This window comes from Grammomys surdaster, unplaced genomic scaffold (genome assembly GCF_004785775.1).
Source record: "Grammomys surdaster isolate TR1022 unplaced genomic scaffold, NIH_TR_1.0 126133, whole genome shotgun sequence".
In the NCBI taxonomy this organism is placed as follows: Eukaryota; Metazoa; Chordata; class Mammalia; order Rodentia; family Muridae; genus Grammomys; species Grammomys surdaster.
This window is the reverse complement of record NW_021620941.1, coordinates 2340866-2356033: the sequence shown is the minus strand read 5'-3', so window position 1 is coordinate 2356033 and position 15168 is coordinate 2340866. Positions and strand designations below refer to the sequence as shown.

At 47.9% G+C, this 15168-nt stretch overlaps 1 protein-coding gene across 4 annotated transcripts in view; it reads left to right on the top strand.

Moving 5' to 3' along the window:
• Lamc3 (laminin subunit gamma 3) overlaps window positions 1-13646 on the top strand; it is a 57804-nt gene extending 44158 nt beyond the window's left edge. For all 4 annotated transcript variants that reach the window (XM_028757119.1, XM_028757117.1, XM_028757118.1 and 1 more), the window contains exons 24-28: window positions 2139-2241; window positions 4215-4414; window positions 5996-6142; window positions 7095-7194; window positions 12312-13646. In XM_028757119.1, the coding sequence (XP_028612952.1) occupies window positions 2139-2241; window positions 4215-4414; window positions 5996-6142; window positions 7095-7194; window positions 12312-12556 (795 nt within the window). In that variant the 3' untranslated portion in view covers window positions 12557-13646. The remainder of the gene's footprint in view (window positions 1-2138; window positions 2242-4214; window positions 4415-5995; window positions 6143-7094; window positions 7195-12311) is intronic.
• The last annotated feature ends 1522 nt before the right edge of the window (window positions 13647-15168 follow it).

Here is a 15168-nt window from a genome sequence, read left to right as displayed (position 1 = left end):
CCCTCTCCCACCCAGTCCCTACAGCCCTCACAGCCCCTCCCTCTCCCCCACAACCTCCAGAGCCAGAAACTGAGGCTTCCCTGACTCTTCAAACCCATGTTGTTTATTTGTAGAAAATCTCACAAGAAACCACTTTTTTCAGCCTCAGATATTTTACTGATTGTTGCTAAGTGTCCACTTTGGAACTTCCAACAGCAGCAACTTAAATAAATATTTATGTGTGCCAAGAAGACACAGTGGAAGCTAAAGCTTCGTTTAAGTGTGCTGCCACTAGGCCTGTGTTCTCCCTCCCTTGATAAAGCTTTATATTTGAGCTGTACAAGCACTTTAGAGTTTGGAAATAAAAATTTACTCCCACCTCAAGGGACAATTTACCCTGTTCAGTGGCCTTTGGCCCATTTACCACGCTGTGCTACCCCTCTCTATGTTCTGGAATATTCCTCGTGAAAGTAACCCCAGGAAGCCATATCTTTAGGTGGTGCCTCTGCTCCCGTCTGAGGCCCTGAGCACCCGTCTGCTGTCCCTGACTTTCTGTGAGCCCATGCATGAGCCACAACCCGCCTGTGGAGGTCAGAGGACAGCAGTCAGAGTTTTCTCTCTGTTCCTGCCATGTGGGTCCTGAGGCTCAAAGGATTTGTCAACCTTGGCAGCAAGCACCTTTGCCCACTGAGACTTCTTACAGACCATAGTCATACGCTCTTTAACCCAGACACTCAACGTAGCCCAAGCCCCCCCCCCTTTTATTTTTATTATACATTTATTTAAATTTTATGTCTGGGCATGGGTGGGGTCACCCATTTGCTACAATCTGAGGACGACTTGTAGGAGTCTGTTCTCTCCTGCTATGTGAAGCCTTGAGAATCTTCACCCACTGAGCCAGCCTAAACTCTTTTCTCAAAAAACTTTTTATTAGCATATATTATTTATTACACCTAATAGGTTTCATCATGACAGCTTCATACATGTGACATGATTATTTCAGTCATGTTACCTGTTATGCATCCTGTTATGGGACAGTGTCACAAGGTCCCGCTCCTCCCTAGGGAGGAGCTAATGCTCGGTGGAGGAGGAGACGGTTGCCATTGTAGTGTAGACACTGCTATGTACAAGGTATCGCTTCCCAGCAAGTTAGGTATCAACGTGCTCCGGTGTCTTTTGTGTAAGCCAGTGAGTGTCAGTGGGGTTGCTTCCCAGTTCCTGACTTCTGTCTTAGTCACCTATTCTCTTGCTGTGAAGAGACACCATGATCAAAGCAACTTACAAAAGAAAGCAGTTAATTGGGGCTTGCTTTGAGTTTGGAGGAGTTCAGTCTTTATCATCACAGTGGGGAGCGTGGTAGCAGGCAGGCAGGCAGGCAGACAAGATGCTGAAGCAGTAGCTGAGGGCTATATCCTGACCTGTAAGGGAGGGACAGAGAGAGCAAGACTGAGCTTATCAAGGGGCTTTTGAAACCTCAAAACCCACCTCCAGTGACTTCCTCCAACAAGGCCACATACCCAATTCAGTTCCACCTACTGGGGACCAAACATTCAAATATAAAAGCCTGGGGGAACCATTTTCATTCAGACCTTCACATATGTGGGTACCATAGCAGTGCCTACACTACTAAAGACAATGTCTCGTTCTTCACCATCAGTATCTCAGTATAAATCCTTAGAGAGGAGCAGGACCTTGTGATGCCCCGCCCCACAACAGGATGATGATGTTGAGGGACTTTAATGGTAAGCAGAGCTTATGCTGTGAGTTCAAGAATTCCACTACGAGCCATGCCCTGCAGTCAGCTTCCTGTGACTCTTACATTCTTTGCGTCCTGTCTTGCACAATCGAACCTGAGTGCTTTCCTATCTAGTCACATCTGGCAGCCATGGGGCAGGTGTTCCTACTCTGTGAGGAGAAGCTGTTTAATAGCCAGGGGCTGATATAGCAGTGTCAGAGACTGAAGTGTGTGGTTGTCTCATAGTCATCCTCCTTTGGCTCTTCTTGGGATTGATTTGGGGCTCCAATCATGTAATCAGGTCAGGCTCCTAGAATCAGGGCAATCTTCAGACAGCCATTCTGAGGTGGAGCCTAGCCTGCCCATCTGGGGTCCATTAAGCTCGCTCTAGGCAGCTACCTTGTCTTTCTTTTCCTTCTTCCAGCTACGCAATAAGACCACAGCTGCCCTGACACAGGCTTCTTCAGCTGTCCGAGCTGCCAAGGTGACCGTCATAGGCGCAAAGACCCTGCTAGCTGACCTAGAGGGTACGTGTGTCCTGCTGAGCCCTGAATGCTGACAGTCAGTCAGCTTGCCTTAGCCAGGGATGCCTAGCCACATGGAACATAGTCTAGTTATGTGGACCTAAGCCTGGTAGACAAGTCCTTCTGCCTCTCAGGACTTCCTCGATGTTTGTCTCTCCCTTTCTCACATGACACTCGCTGGGTACTGGCCCTGTGGTCACCCCAACTAGCTCACAGCATTTTAAGACCATGCACAGAGTTCCTCAGGATCGGATGGGAAGAGACTTTGATGTTACTGGCAGAGATGTGTAGCTCAGTGGTAGAGAGCTGTCTAATGTTTGTGAGGTCTCAAGTCCCATCTTCAGCACAGGTAAAAAGCAAAACCAGGGGCTAGGGATGAGGCTCAGCTGACATGGTGCCTACTGAATGTGCATGATGTCCTATGTTGATCCTCAGCCCCAAATAAACCAGGCATGGTGGTTCATGCCTGTGCTTTTGGCATGCAGAGGGATCAGAAACCAGGCATGGTGGTGCATGCCTGTGCTTTTGGCATGCAGGAGGATCAGAAACCAGGCGTGGTGGTGCATGCCTGTGCTTTCAGCAAGCAGGAGGATCAGAAGGTCAAGTTCATCCTGGGCTACATGTGAGTCTGAGACTATCCTGAGCTGCATAAAACTCTGTCCAAAAGGGAAAAAATGCTGGATGGTGGTTCACACCTGTACTCCTTAGATAAGATAAGCTAGGAAGAGAGCCTGAGGCCAGCCTGGGCTACCATAGTAAGTTTTAAGACAGCTTGAGCTTTTCGACTAAAACCTTGTATCCAAAGGCCCCAAACAAAACAAAACTGGAAACTCTGTTGTAGAGTTTCTCTTTAGAGTTGAGTAGGCTTTCATGTCTCCCCAAACTGCTGCAGCTTTAAGAAAATGGAGTTATATAGGGGATGGTGGCAACGGGGGTGGGGGGCAGAGGAGGGAGGACCTCTGAGTTTGAGGTCAGCCTGGTTTGCACACTGAGTTCCAGGACAGCCAGGGCCACACAGAGAAACCCTGTCTCAAAAGAAGCCAAGTGACATGTTTTACAGGTGGGTAGACTGAGAGAATAATTGCTTATCTATCCTTGAGTCAGAGAGAAGCACTTTCTCTCTATCTCTCTACCTCAGGGACCTCTGTGTGATTGGCTCCTCCTGGAAACCATCTTCACTCCAGAAAGAAGCCTTTGTGGCTGTCCGCTCCACCCAGCACCTGCCTTCCCCCTGCCTGCTGCACACTGGAAACATAGCTTTAGCCTAGTGGTACTGGGACAGGGAGTGTCTTCTTGTCTTCTAGCTTCCTTGGGGTGTAAGGTCCTGGTCACTCACTCAATTGGACCTCCTATGAAAAGGACATGGTTGTGTGTGAGCATCTATAACCAAGAGTCACATTAAGGGACTGTATGTAAATCTGTACTGTGGAATGTTGTGGGTTATTTTAGGGGACATCAAAACTGTAGAGAGTTCTAAGCTGTCCCTTGTATATCTCATGGCTCACTGCCCTCAACTTTATTTTTTTCCATACTGAGATGCCCCATGCCTTCCCAGGTGTCAAGTTCTCTTTGTTAAAAACAAGACTTTGTACATGTTGGGTAGAAATTTGACCCTCTGACTCTGTTCCATAACCCAAAAGATTAACTGTCAACCTCAACCCCAAACTCTTCCTGCCCTCTCTGTCACAGTCTGGAGACTTTTTAGCCTGTGACTACCATTGGATGTGACTTTAACAGAGAGACCACAACGCAGACACATAATAGCATATGGGCCTTTGCATTCAATGAGGAAAATGTCTCACTCCTTTTGTTATCCCCAGAGTCACCTTGGGAAGGGGCCACATAGATTTCCTCTGTCTCCAACCTCCACTCCCATTGTCCAAAGTTCAGGACTGGTCATGCATCTGCAATGGACACCTGGTAGGCTCTCAAGTGTGAGTTTGTTCCTCCCCCCACAGCCTTGACCAATTTTGCAGGAATGAAGCTGAGGTTTCCTCTACCCAAGGAGCAGGAAGCACTAAAGAGAAAAGCAGGCAGCATCAAGACCAGGCTCCTGGAGGACACCAAGAAGAAGACCAAGCAGGCAAAGAGGATGCTGGGAAATGCTGCTTCTCTCTCCTCCAACGCCAAGAAGAAAAGCAAAGAAGCAGGACCGATGTCCAAGGACACCGCCAAGGTCAGGTTTGGGGCAGCAGCAGCTTTCTTGGGTTTGGTGCCAAAGATGCCACATTGCTGAACTGTTGTGGGTCCTGGTGCCCAGATCAGGAGCTCATGTGTGTGACCTCACTAATTCTTCAAGGAAAAGGAGTCATGGTGACCCTATGAGAAGGAGAAGACTCTAGGCTGAGACAAATTCAAGGCTTAAGTTATATGACCAGGACATATGACCAGCCCATTGGGATGTTCTCTAAACATCTAGATTTTTCTTTGTTGTATTCATTTCATCTTACTTGTCTTTTATATAACATTTGGGTTTATTTACTTCAATTTATTTATACAAATGTTCTCCCTGCATGTATGTATGTATGTATGTATGTATGTATGTATGTATGTATGTATGTATGTGTGTATGTATGTGTACTTTGGATGTGCCTGATATGGGCAGAAGTCAGAAGCTGGTGTTAGATTTCCTGGCTGTGAACTGGAAGTGTAAGCAAGTGACCCAGGCCTACTGCAAGAGCAGCAGCTGCTCCCAACTGCTCAGCCTTCTCTTCAGCCCCCACCTGTTAAGTTTTTGACAGTCTCACATTTCCTAGACTGGCCTTGAACTCACTATCTGGCTGACTTTTGATTCTTCTGCCTTCACCCCCACCTCTACCTCAGTTTATCCTCTGCTAAATACTGAACTCAGGGCCTCATGCAATCAAGGCAAACACACATCCCCACATTCCCCAGCCCCTAGGCTTGCTTGCTTTCTTTTAAAGATTTATTTATTTATTTATTTTATGTGAGCACACTGTCACTGTCTTCAGACACACCAGAAGAAGGCATTGGGTCCCATTACAGATGGTTGTGAGCCACCATGTGGTTGCTGGGAATTGAACTCAGGACCTCTGGAAGAGCAGTCAGTACTCTTAACTGCTGAGCCATCTCTCCAGTCCTCCTTAGGTTTTCTTCAGCTGGGGCCAAATTCTAATGCTGTGTGTGTGTGTGTGTGTGCGTGTGTGTGTGTCCATGTGTCCCGTCCTCAGAGCCAGTACTCACATCCAAGTGAACTCTCTTCATGGATACCTAGATTCCCAAAGGGCTGACTTGAAACTGGAAGTTCTAGGTGCAGTTTCTTGCCCCACGACTCCTCTTCCCCCTCCCTGTATCTCTGTTTCCCCATCTATAAAATTTTTCCTCTAAGGAGGAATAAGGAGTTTGTAGTAATTTGTACTGGGAATTTGTACACATCCCACAGTGGATACCTGTTGAATGTGGGAATGAATGAATGAATGTGTCCTGGATTATGAAGTACACTGCTTGGCATCATGTCGTAAAAAATGTTGTTCAAGCCAGACCTGGTGGTACAAGCCTATATCCCAGCTACTTTGAGGGCTGATGCAGGAGGATCACAAATCCAAGGCTGTCCTAGGTAACTTAGAGATCTCTTATTTCAAAACGAAATATAAGAACTGATCCTAGCATGTTGATCAGCTGTAAAGTGCTTACCTAGTGTGTTCGAGACTCTGAATTCCAACTTCAGAACTGAAAAAGAAAAACAAAGTTCTTCTTTCCCAAAGGGCTCATTCTTCCCTTTTCTGCTGTCTTGCAGCTTGCCAGAGCTTTGCTGAGGGAAGGGAAGCAGGGCTACCGTCGTGCCAGCCAACTCATCAGCCAGACACAGGCCACACTCCGCCAGGCCTCTCGCCTGGTGCTGACCTCAGAGGCACGCAAACAGGAGCTGGAGGAAGCCAAGCAGGTGGGTGTGCCCAGCCTTCACGCCACTCCCCCTCTGCCCAGTGTCTCAGTTAGGATTGCCATTTCTGTGATGAAACACCATGACCAAAGCAACTTGGGAAGGAAAGGATTTATTCCACTTATATTTCCAGATAACAATCTATCACTGAGTGAAGTCAGAAGAGAAACTCAAGCAGGGCAAGAACTTGGAGGCAGGAACTGATGCAGATGCCATGGAAGGGTGCTGTTTAATGACTTGCTCCTTGTGGCTTGCTCAACCTGCTTTCTTAGAGCATCCCAGGGATGACACCACCCAGCAAGCTCAGGTCCACCTAAATCAATCACTGATTAAGAAAATGCCCTAGGGGCTGAAGAAATAGCTCAGTGGTTAAGAGCATTGTCTGCTCTTTAGAGAGGCCCTGAGTTCAATTCCCAGCAACCACATGGTAGCTCACAACCGTCTATAATGTGATCCAATACCCTCTTCTGGCATGCAGGTGTACATGCAAATGGAGCACTCATATACATAGAAAAGAAGAAAGAAAGAAAGACAGAAAGACAGAAAGACAGAAAGACAGAAAGAAAGAAAGAAAGAAAGAAAGAAAGAAAGAAAGAAAGAAAGAAAGAAAGAAAGAAAGAAAGGAGGGAGGGAACGAAGGAAGAAAGGAAGGAAGGAGGGAGGGAAGAAAGGAGGGAAGGAGGGAGGGAAGAAAGGAGGGAAGGAGGGAGGGAAGAAAGGAGGGAAGGAGGGAAAGAGGGAGGGAGGGAGGGAAGGAAAGAAGGAAGGGAGAGAGAGAGAGAGAGAGAGAAAGAGAATGCCCTACAGGTTTGCTTACAACCCAGTCTTACACAGGCATTTTCTCAGTTAAGATTCCTGCCTCTCAGATGACTTTAGTTTGTGTCAAGTTGACATAAAGCTAACCAGCACACCCAATCACCCCAGGAAGCCACTAAGATTGTTCCTTCTGGTCAAGGTGGCCTCTGGGCTGAGCACTATGGAGCACCAGATTCGAGAGTCCAGGATCTCCTTGGAGAAGGACACCAAGGTCCTGTCAGAGTTGCTTATGAAGCTGGGTAAGGAGACCTCAAGGCAAGTCCCTGAGGGGCAGTGGTAGGGCACATTTCTCCTTGTCCTGAAATCCATGCTTTGACTTCTAGCCTGTCACCTATCTCAAGCTCTGTAGCCATTCAGGCCCTGTGTAGGGCAGGGTGGGTGTCTGGGGTTGAATTCACTGTTTCCAGAGCCATAAGGAGAGATGTCTGTTTCCCTTAGTTTGGAGAGTCTGGCATGTGTTGGGGGATACAGAAAACTCCCTATGTTCCAGGTAATTCTTGGGTGCTCAACAGTAAAATTATCAGTTAGAGAGTGGACAGGATGGCAGAAAAGCAAGGGCAGATTGGTGACTGGACTTGATTTGGGATTTGACAGACGGGTATTCCAGGCTGGCTCTGTGTCTTCCTGAGTGTTGGCATTTAGTCTAGGCTCTGCCCCACAGTTACCTGGCAACAGCCAGGCGTGCCTGACTCACTATAAAAGGGGCTGCTTGCCCCCTCCTCTCTCTCTTGTTCTCTTGCTCTCGCTCTCTTCCCTTCTCCTCTTGCTCCTTCTCCTTACCCCTCCCCCTTCTCTCTCCATATGCTCATGTTTGGCCTCTACTCCTCCCTCTCCCCGCCTTCCCCCTGCCTTTCTATCAACTCCCCTCCCCATGCCATGAATAAACTCTATTCTATACAGGTGCCTGTCCTGCAGGCTGCTAGTACCTCATAGGGGGAAGGGATGCCTCAGCATGGGCCTGAAGAGGCCCCTTTCCCCCACACCATACCTCGCCTCCCCCAAACATGTCCCTTCCTCCCTTACCTTTTTATAAACACCGAGTAGTGGGACTTTGGGCATGTCACTCTTTCCCCACCTGGGAAGCAAGAGTGAGAGTTTTGACTTCAGTGCATATCTCAGGAGAAGTCCACAAACATTGGCTCACAGGGAGGAAAGAAAATTCCAGCTGAAGCCAGGTTGGGTAGCTCATGCTTATAAGCCTTGCCCTTGAGAGGCTAAGGCAGAAGGATAGCTTCAAGTTCTAGGCCAGCCTGGGATACATAATGAGACCAGGCCTCAACAGAGAAAGATTGTGTGCTGGAGAGGTGGCTCAGCTGTTTAAGCCCATCTACTTCCTGCTCATCTAGAGGACCCAAGTCTGGTCCCAGCATCCGTGTCTGCAATTCTCAACAGCCTGTAACTCCAACTCCAGGAGGTCAAATACCCTCTGGGTTCTGAGGGCATCCAGATACATTCACATAGGCATACATATAAATCATATACATATACATATACAACAGTCTTGAAATAAAAGAAAGAAAAGAGAGAAAGAAAGTAAAAGAAAATTCCAGACAGGCTTTAGCAAAGAATGTCTATATCTGAATGGCTAGGGCCTTTTGGGTGAAGAGCTGGTGCCCATTCAGGCCTGGAGGTCCAGGGCAAAGGTCAGAGAAGTTGGGCTGGAATGAACAGCACACATTTTTAAAAACCGCAGTAAGATGTACATAACATAAAATGTACTTTTGTGAACATGTTAAAGTACATGTTTCAGTGGCTGTGTTAGTCAGCTTCCATTACTGTGACAAACTGCCCAAGATAGTCATATTAAAAGGAGGAAGAATTTGGGTGGAGAATATGGCTCATGGTTCCATCCTTGGCACTGCAAAGAGAGGATCCAAAGAGAGGAGAGAAAAGGTTTGCTTTGGTAAAGCACTCATGGTTTGAGTCCATTGGCCTTGTCTCTTTGAGCCTTTGGCAGCTCTGCACTTCCTGGTGACAGCACACTGGTGGAGGAGACCTGGTCACCTGACGGCAGCCCGGAAGGAGCAGAAGTACTAATATCCCCTTCAGGGTGCATCCTCTACAGCCTAGCTTCCTTTCACCGGGTCCCACCCACGAAAGTATCAGCCACCTCTCCATGCCCCTGACTGGAGACTGAGCCCCCAGTTGAAGGGGCCTTCAACACCATCCATCTCCAGAACGTTCCAAAGAGAAAGGGCCCATTAAACACTGGCTCCCTGTCACCTTTGCCTGTCACCTGCCTCCTTTCTATGGCTGTGGCCTCTGGAGTGAACTCAACTAATCAGATTCACAGGGTGCTTTTCCTTTAAAAGTTTTAAGAATCCTTTCTTTTGTTGTGTGTGTATGTCTCTGTGTGTGTCTGTGTGTGTGTCTGTGTGTCTGTGTGTGTCTGTGTGTCTTTGTGTCTCTGTGTCTGTGTGTGTCTGTGTGTGTGTCTGTGTGTCTGTGTGTGTCTGTGTGTCTGTGTGTCTGTGTGTGTCTGTGTGTCTCTGTGTCTCTGTGTCTATGTGTGTCTGTGTGTGTGTGTCTGTGTGTCTCTGTGTCTCTGTGTCTATGTGTGTCTGTGTGTGTGTGTCTGTGTGTCTCTGTGTGTGTGTCTGTGTGTCTCCGTGTGTGTGTGTGTGTGCGTGTGTGTATGAGCATACATGAGTATGCAAGCTAGTGTGTGGAGGTCAGAGATTGACTTTGGATATCTTCTCTAGTATTCTCTACATTTTTTTTAAAGATTTATTTATTTTATGTATATGAGGACACTTTAGCTGTCTTCAGACACATCAGAAGAGGGCAGCGGATCCCATTACAGATGGTTGTGAGCCACCATATGGTTGCTGGGAATTGAACTCAGGACCTCAGGAAGAGTAGTCCGTGCTCTTAACCACTGAGCCCCTATTTTTATTTTTTACTTTATTGTATTTTATTTTGTTGTTTTGTTTTGTTTGCTTTTCAAGACAGTATTTCTCTGTATAGCCCTGGCTCTATTTTTATTTTTAAAGACAGGGTCTCACTATGTAACTCTGGCTGTCCTGGAACTCATTATGTAGACCAGGCTGGCCTGGAACTCACAGAGATTCTCCTGCCTCTGCTCTTGACTGAATACTGGGATTGAAGGTCACTGTGCCAAGCTACTTATTTACTTTTAAGGTTTTTATTTTATTTATTTTGACCTCACTGTGTAGGTTAGGACTGAACTCAGGTCATCAGTCTTGGCCACAAGCACCCTTTCTCCCTGAATGATCCTCTACCTCATATTTTGAGTTAGAGTCTCACTGAACCTGGAGCTCATTTGTAGCAGGAGTTTTGGCTACACCGCTTCTTCCCCCACCCCCCTTGCAGATCACAAGCATGCGCCCACCACGCCTACCCTGGAGCCATTGTTGGATCAGAGAAAAAGATACATACACATTAGCTTATTTTTAAAATGCCTTTGCTAACTCAATGACTGGGCACTTCTACTCCTCCACCTGCTACCCTAGGCCCAATCAGGGAAGTGGCCACTGGTCACCCACCATAATTCTCACATGGCTGGATGGCTTTATCTCCTGCCGCTCCTGTGTCTCATCCTTCTTCCCTGAGTCTTGGCAATTCTCTTCTGTTTCTCATTGTGTGCTGCCCTGTGTCCAGCCACTAGCCGCTGGCATCTTTATTGATCTATCAAAAACCAACTGGGGACAAGGACCTTTAGCATTTGAACATGCAGATTCTCAATTGAATCAAAGCATTGAACCAACCTCCAACACTCATTGATTTGTTGACTTGGCTGGGCTGGCTGGGCTGGCTGGGCTGGCTGGCCTGCAAGTTCCAGGAGTCCTCTTGTCTTTCTCATACACAAGCACCATGGTACACACACACACACACACACACACACACACACACTAAGTGAATAAACACAATTTTAAAAAAGTTTAAAGGACACAGTCTCAAGAAGTTAGATTCTATCCAAGGATAAAGCCATTGATGATCAGGGTATCCATGGTCCAATCTCCCCTTGATGGTTAGATCCACCAGCTGGGAACCAAGTTTTCAACCAGTGAGCACTGCAGGAGGCACTTTGTATTCTCCTATGTATGACTATATAAGTCTTCTCCTGCCCTTTCTTGCCCTCTGACCCCATGTTCTTTGTCTGGGGAGTTCAGAAGGATATGGAAGGATTAGAAGCCACCTGGGGCTGATTTCTGCCCTGTCACCTTCCCACCCAGTTGAGCTCCATTTTTCTGTTGAATGTCACACTTGATGACAACGTGACAAGGACTTGGTCCATGCTGCCACACTGCATTCCACTGTAAGCACCTCTTAGGGAGGCTCATTCCTAAGAGGTAGAAGGAATTCCCACAGGGGCCAGGGTGAGAGAGAAACCCACTGTCGGCCCTCTGAGCCGCAGTCCTTCCTCTCCCTTCTGCCTCCCTGACCCAGTCTGAATCTAGATACCCCGCTGTCTACTCAATGAGTCCACTTCCCCACATATGATGCTATCTACAAATGTGTGCAGACGTTTGAACCAGTGTAGATCCTGTGACCTCTCTCACACAGTTTTGTAGATGAGGAAACAGGTGTTTGGAGGGAACTCAGTAAGGCCATTAAAAAAAAAAAAATACTGGGCTAGGAAATGGCTCAGTAAGTGAAGACACTTACTGCCAGGCCTGAGCACCTGAATTCTAGCCCTGGGACCCGCATGGTAGAGGGAGGGAGAGAACAGACTCCCACAAGTTGTCCTCTGACTTACATATGCGCCCCATCCCACCCACAGCAAAAAAAAAAACAAAAAACAAAAAAACAAATAAAGTATTAAGAATAAAAAGCCTGCTGGTTGGTGGTAGCATTCACCTTTAATCCCAGCATTCAGAAGGCAGAGGCCTAACTCTATGAGTTCAAGGCCGACCTGGTCTACAGAGCGAGTTCCATGACAGCCATGATTACAAAAGAATAAAAAATGAGATTTTGTTTAAAATTTTTTATTTTTATTTGACTCACGAGTGTTTTAGCAGTATGAATGTGAGTGTACCATATGCATGCAGTGCCCAGAGGCAGAAGAGGGCGTGAGATGCCCTGGCACCAGAATTACAGTGGGTTTTGAGCTACCATGTGAGTGCTGGGATCTGAACCCAGGTCCTCTGCAAGAGAAGCAAGTGCTCTTAATTGCTGAGCCATCTCTCTCCAATTCTACTTCTTCACTCTGCATGTGAACTCCGGAGCATGGACACGCAGGCCTTTTACCCTCTCACATCGCCTTCCAGGCCTTTTTTTTTTTTTTTTCAGTGAATGGTGAGCAGACCAGTTTCTGGGTATCTGACCTGGGGCATGGGTTCCCAAGGCCTGCAGGTAGCTGGCTCCTGCTGAGGCTGTCTGTGCTCCTCTACAGGGTCCCTGGGTACCCACCAAGCCCCTGCTCAGACCCTGAACGAGACCCAGCAGGCACTAGAAAGCTTGAGGCTGCAGCTGGATTCACATGGAGCCCTGCATCGTAAACTGAGGCAGCTGGAGGAAGAGTCGGCTCAACAGGAGCTGCAGATCCAGAGCTTTGAGAACGACCTCGCAGAGATCCACGCTGACAAGCACAACCTGGAGACCATTCTGAGCAGTCTACCAGAGAATTGTGCCAGTTAGACTCTGGCACACCCTCCCTGCCCTGCCGTTTCCTGTCTACTCCCCATAGGCGTGCCAGGCCTGCTTTGTTGTATGTTCATGTGAATGTTTGTTTGCTGATGTGTCTTCGGTCTGAGCAGCAGTGTGTGTTCCCTAAATATGCATCAACATATACACCCCAGAGTCAGTAAGAGGCATGTCTGCATTTGCACATATGTGTGTGTGATGCACTTGTGTGTTCAAGACTACCTGTGCATACACATGTGAGAGTCTATAGCTGTCAAGAGGCATACTCTGCATCCTAGATGGGTCTTGTTATGACATATTTCCTGCAGGGATAGATAACATATCTCCCTTCAAAAATCAGAGGCCAAACAGGGGTGATACCTCTGAGGCTGAGAGACTATCTTCAGAGATCTTGAGAAGCCCCAGAAAATCCTATATGCATGGTCACAGAGCTGGCCCTGGGCCCACTACGCTCCCCTGTCTCCTAACTGGTCACCTAGCAGCTCTGAGAATTGAGGTACCAGACAGATGAAGAAATGCTCAGATTCTAACAGGATTCCGGGAAGTGGCACCTAAGGCCATGTGGGCCTGCAAAGCCTATAGGGCAAGGCACAGCTGTGGATACCTTCTGTGGACGATTTCCCCGGTGATCTGGATCTGCAGCTGTTTCATTGAGGGAAGTGCCTGATCTATCCATCTTCAATATCCTGACCTACCCAAAGAACCAGGTTCTTCAGGGTCTGGGTCATGAAGCCTCAAGCAGACACCAGGAACAGCCCTTTGTACCCTGCTGACTCAGTTAGCCTTTGATTGACACTTCTCAGACTGGTCCTGTGGCCCCCGCCTGCCATGAAGCATGCCACAGGGATGTGGAAGCCTGGCTGTCACCCTAGGCCTGCTGCCCATGACCGCCTCCTCCGGAAATCCCTGGCATTTCTTCCTGATGCTCTCTCTCTTTCCCAGAGCTTCTTTAGCACATAGCAGGGCCTAGGCACTGAGGTAACAGCCACTTTTGCAAGCCCAATCCCTTCCCCAGGTCCCAGAGGAAATGATAGTTACGTGGACTGGTTCTGATTATGAGGAAATAAAGGACCCTTTTCTGAGCTGTGTGCTGTGCCTTTGGTCCTCCAGTGCTGGTGTGGCAGCCAGGGCCTGCTGTGGGCATGCACAGAGCACATCTTGTGGTTGGCCTGGAAGGCAGGAAGAGCCTGCATTTGTGATCACACATGTGGGAAGGAAGTTGGCAGAACTGGGCTTGTGCCATGCTGGGGTCTGTCATGTTGGGCTTAGCAGGAGCACTGACCACCACCTTTTCTTTCAGATCCAGGAGGGTTTCAGACAAAGGTGAGGGGCCCGGATAGAGGTGGTACACAAAGAGCTCCTCTGCCAATCCCTGGTTCAGGGTGGAGACACTGAGGGAGAGAACTGGACTTAATACTGTCCAGTAGCGCGATAAGGGGAAAGGAGGGATACCATTGAGGGGAGGAGGGCTTGGGCCTGGGCCTAGAAGGGTGGAGAGATAGAGGGGAGAACAGCCCATATAAGAGGGGCGGCAGCCAAGGTTACAGGGCACCAGCCTGGCTAGCATAGGTCATTGCAAATTTAGATTAGAGCAGGTTGTAAAGCATGCTCTGTTTTGTCAAGGCTTTGGGCTACAAGGCCAAAATAATTACTAGATTAGCTTCAACAGGAAAGTGGAAGTCACTGAGAGGGTGACTTGGAATCCTGGGCTAGGAGACGCTGCCAAGCTTTAGAGAAGTCTGGAGACTAGAGCTGCTGAGATGGGTAGCTTTTCCTCCTGCCTCCTTCCTTGGTTCCAGCTTTGCTTTCTTGGTTTGCTTAGGTCTTGCCTCTACAAATTAGCTTTCCTCATCTTTCTTGTACTTAATGGTTGATGATTCTGCAGAGCCCCTGCCCCCATCCTCCACAAAGCACTGGGCTCGCATATCATCAGCTCATTATTTTTATTTTTATTCATTTTTTCGAGACGGGGTTTCTCTGTGTAGCCCTGGCTGTCCTGGAACTCACTCTGTAGAGCAGGCTGGCCTCGAACTCAGAAGTCCGCCTGGCTCTGCCTCCCAAGTGCTGGGATTAAAGGTGTGAGTCACCACTGCTCAGCCATTATTTTTATTTTGAGATAGTATTCATTTTTGCTTGATATGTATGTGTGTTTTGCCTGCATGCATATCTGGGAACCACATGCTTACTTCAGGTCCTCTGGAATTGGAGTTATAGATAGTTGTTAGCTGCCATGTAAGTGCTGGAAGCCAAACCCGGGCAGACAAACAGGCAATTCTTTTAACTGCTGAGCCATCACTCCAGCCCCAGGTCAAATGTTTGAGTGCTCAAGTCCCCTGCTTGGTCAAAATAACAGGGATTTTGTGTCCAAGGCCTTGGGGTGAGATATGCCATATACCTATGGAGGAAGTGTTCCAAGGCGGGGTGCGTTCCTCCAGAGAGAACCCTAAGATCAGGGTGAAGCTGAGACTGATGTGGCTGGTGTTTTATGCTGCATGGGACTCATATGATAGGCTGCCAGGGTTGGGATAGGAAGACTGAAGACAGGATTGGGTAATTAGGATCTGGCGTGTGATGTAAAAGAAACAGGAGCTCTAAAATCAAAGTCT